The sequence below is a fragment of the Leptopilina heterotoma genome, unplaced genomic scaffold (genome assembly GCF_015476425.1).
Source record: "Leptopilina heterotoma isolate Lh14 unplaced genomic scaffold, ASM1547642v1 Lhet_171, whole genome shotgun sequence".
Classification (NCBI taxonomy): Eukaryota; Metazoa; Arthropoda; class Insecta; order Hymenoptera; family Figitidae; genus Leptopilina; species Leptopilina heterotoma.
In genome coordinates, this window is record NW_025110887.1 from 503,019 (window position 1) to 507,139 (window position 4,121).

Here is a 4,121-nt window from a genome sequence, read left to right on the forward strand (position 1 = left end):
CCGCTGTCAGATAACTTAAAAGCTCAGGCGGTCCACTCAAGGTGACATTATCCCTATGGGAAATTCCACGTGAGATTTTAGTCGACAGTGGGATTTTTTTACAATTAACTTTTTAAAACTGTCTACAGCGTAGACCCCTTAATTTAAAACAAAGAACACAAATAGATTAAAATTTATACCCTGCAGACAGTTCTAAAAAGTTAATTGTAAAAATATCCCATGTGATGCTTGCAAGTGATTTTTGAAAATGTTTTAAAACTCATTTAACACATCAGGCCCATTTCAGGACTTTTGCAAACTCTCCTCTATATTATAAGGTATAAATAAATTTAAAAAAAATTTTTTAAATCCGGTCCAAAGTTAAAAACAATTAATTTGTTTATAAAAAAATTTTTGTTTACATTTCTTAAAACTCGAAAGAAAACTAAAACTTTCATTCTTTGACAACTTTTTCCTAAACTCAATATTTTCGGAATTATAAGCTACTGAATATAGGTCTACAATTGAAGCGTTGGGTGCAAGAAGGGCGTTAGGCGGATAACGCCCGTTTTGATATTATTGAATGAGAATGATAATAATACCCTCTAGTTTATATTACCAAAAATTCATTTCGTTAGGAGGCTTTTTGACGAAGCTAGAAATAATTATCTTTGCGTATGTTACTCGATTGCGTAGCTTTAAATATTTTTTAATTAAAGTAAAATTTAAAAACAATTGAAAATTGACAATCCATAGCAGGATATTTATAGTTAAAATAAGGTTACAAAATGTCAGACACTACAGAATACATAAATACAAGTGATTCTGAAAGTACAGATGATTCTGTTTGTAATTTGGAATCCAATAACGGTAAAAAAAGAGTAAAAAATCAAAAAAAGTGGAAAAGAAATGTTCGAAAAAAAAATAGAGCCACTGGTGAGGGTTATGAAGCAACAAATGGTAATTTCCAACCGGGGAAAGTATTTAGTCCAACAAGTGTATGTTGCTCAAAGAAATGTGCTGCGAAAATAGAAATAAATGACCAAAATCAACTGTTCGATTACTTTCACAATTTCGAAGAAAAAGAACGACAAGATATATTTTTAATGTCATGTCTTGAAAAATTTGTTAAACTTACAGAGAGTGTTGGAAATGATAAAATAAGGCGAGAAAACCAATGGAAATATTTTTTGACTGTACAAAGTTTAAAAATTCCAGTATGCAGAAAACTATTACTGTCGATATTGCAGATATCAGAAAAGCGTTTAAGAACAGTTCAACGATTTAAATTGACCGGTACGATTAAGAGTGTTTTAATTCGTTTTAATAAAAAAGCTTTACTTTTCTTTTTAATTCAATATATTTATAAGTAGCTAATAAATAAAAAATAAATTTATACATAAATATTTAGTAAATTTTTGCACAATTATTTAATAAATTAATTTTTTCTATTTTTGGAAGACGTATATATGTGTTTTTCTTTTACCTTTTATATACGACTTCCAAAAATCGAAAAAAATTGATTTATTATATTTATAAGTAATAAAAAAATAATAATAAATAAAAATGATAATTTATAAATCGCTTTTAAAGGTGAAGAAATTAAAGATGGAAGAGGTAAACATGACAACAGACCTAATAAAATATCTGAAGATGTTTACGCTATGATTCAAGAACATTGGGCTACATTTCCAAGCGAAAATTCACATTATGGACGAGCCAATAACAGAAAATATTTTGAAAATCCCGACTTGAACGTACAAAAGCTTTACATTTCCTTTAAAGAGTATTATTTTAATCAGAAAAAATCTACTTTGGAGATGAGTTACAACACCTATCACAGATATTTTCGAGAAAACAGTATCTATTCATTTCGACAACCAAGGACAGATGTGTGCGATTTTTGCACAGAATGCAAAATTAAATTGAAAGTTAATGCTGAAGATCCTTGCAAGCATCAATATTTAATTCACCAGGAAAAAACCAGAGTCTACAATTTTGAAAAAAAGAAATATTTAGATGACTTAAAAAATGATCTTGCCAAAGATGTACTGATAATCGAGTTTGATTATGCTCAAAATTTGCCACTGCCGAAACTGAACGTTACTTCGCAGTTCTACAAAAGATTGTTGTGGCTTTATAATTTCAACGTTCACTGCCATAACGATGGATCAAGTTCATTTTATTGCTTTTTAGAAACAGAAGCAAAGAAAGATTCAAACACTGTCTGCTCTTTCCTTTATCATTTTATTAAAAAAAAACTAGAGGATTTTCCTACCATCAAAAAAATTGTATTTTACTCAGATTCCTGCGGAGGGCAAAATAAAAATATAAATGTCGTTATGTTCTGCACATGGTTGGCAAGCAGTTTGAACATCATCATTGAACACATATTTCCAGTGCGAGGACATTCCTACAATCAATGTGATAGGAACTTTGGAAAATACAGCAAAATATTGAAAAATCATGAAACTGTCGAAAATGTGGATGAATATTTTCATGTAATGTCATCAGCAAGGAAGAATCCAAGCCCATTCAACGTGATCAATGCAAGCTCCCTTATTGAAGATTGGTCAAGTGGTTTACAAAAATTCATTTCAAAAGTTCCCACATCAAAAACTACAAAGACGCGGTTCTCGATTCAACAATATGTAAAACTGTCGTACGATTCGCATGGAACGATAACGAGCTCAAAAAGTTATACTTCAACTGATTGCAAGTTTACTTTTGAAAAAAACAAATTACCAAAAGATAAACTAAAACTAAGTCTGCAGCTGGTAAAACCTTCAGGGGTCAAAGATGCCAAAAGAACTGACGTTTTGTCTTTAACTCCTTATATGAAAAAAGAAAATGCCGAATGGCTAAAACGTGTCCTGATCCAGGAAGGAAATTCTTCTCTCAATCAAGAAGTTTCTCGCAAACCTCGTGGTAGACCACCTAAAAAAATTCAAAATATTGTTGAAGAAGATGATTCCGATCATTCTCAAGACTCTAACGTGTCCGAGGAATATTGACAAGAAAAGCTTAAGCTTTAAAAAATTGTTATTTGTTCATAAAAATTAATTCGATTAATAAAGTTTATTTGTTTTGTTAGATTATATAAATGGGTATTGTTTTTCTCAATAATTAATAATAAATTTTTTATCATATAAAAACTAAAAAAATATTTTTAAAAATTTTCATGCAAAAAAATTTTTTTTTTTAAATTAAAAATGATTTAAGCCTTAAATATATGTTTAAAAATAAAAAATTCAAAAAATATAGAGAAAAATATGTTAAAATTAAAGTTATTTTTAGTTTGAAGTAAAAATTTTACTGATTAAATGTCTGGGTGCAAAAAGGGCGTATGAATAGGTTATGAAAAAAATTGTTTTTTAATAGTTAGTCACAACTTACAGTCAAGTTAACACTTGAAATTGATAGCTGAATAAATGCCCAATTGCATAAAAAAAAGTTTTTTTAATTTGCATTTACAGTTTTTGAATAATTAAAGATTAAAACTTTAACTTGAAATATCTCCGTTCGTCGTTTTTTGTTATGCGCCCTTCTTGCACCCAACGCTTCAATTACAAGTCAAAAATTTCGAAAATTCATAACTCGAAAATTTGTACAATTAAACAAAAATAAAAAAATACGTATCTGTTTTTTTCGATACAGAATAGAAAAAAAATATTTTTTGGCCGATTTTAAGATGTAGACTTAAATATCACGTGGAATTTCCCATATATATGTTTTTTTTCGAAAAAAGAATCAGCTACGATTTTCGGAAATGAAAATTTGGAATCTTGGGACGATTACAGATAAAACTGCGTTAGCACAATTTTGACTCATTTTAGGTAAACCTAAAAGTGCTTGAAGACCACCGTGAATGGCATTCGAAAATACTTGCAAATCTACCTGGAAATTCGTTATTCCTATAATTAATTTCTACCATTTCCTGGATTTTGGGGGACGGGACAGTAATGACTAAATAAGATCGAAATATTCTGCCGTATTTTCTGCCTGCCTGTCAAATAATAACGATAAACCGAAGGTAGCAAATTTTTTTTTTATTTTCGAGATTATGAATCAATATTATAGAAAATTTAACCCTAAAACCTATAACTGAGAGTAAAAAATTTTAAGGAGACTTGAGAAGTAAG

The 4,121-nt window shown here is 29.2% G+C and overlaps 1 protein-coding gene across 1 annotated transcript; it reads left to right on the forward strand.

Annotated features, from left to right (window-relative positions):
- The first annotated feature begins 766 nt into the window (after positions 1 to 766).
- On the forward strand, positions 767 to 2,993 carry LOC122499684. The gene is made up of 2 exons (XM_043608159.1): positions 767 to 1,275; positions 1,573 to 2,993. The coding sequence occupies exons 1-2, from the start codon at positions 768 to 770 to the stop codon at positions 2,991 to 2,993; spliced, it is 1,929 nt and encodes a 642-aa protein (XP_043464094.1). The 5' UTR covers position 767.
- Positions 2,994 to 4,121: the final 1,128 nt, after the last annotated feature.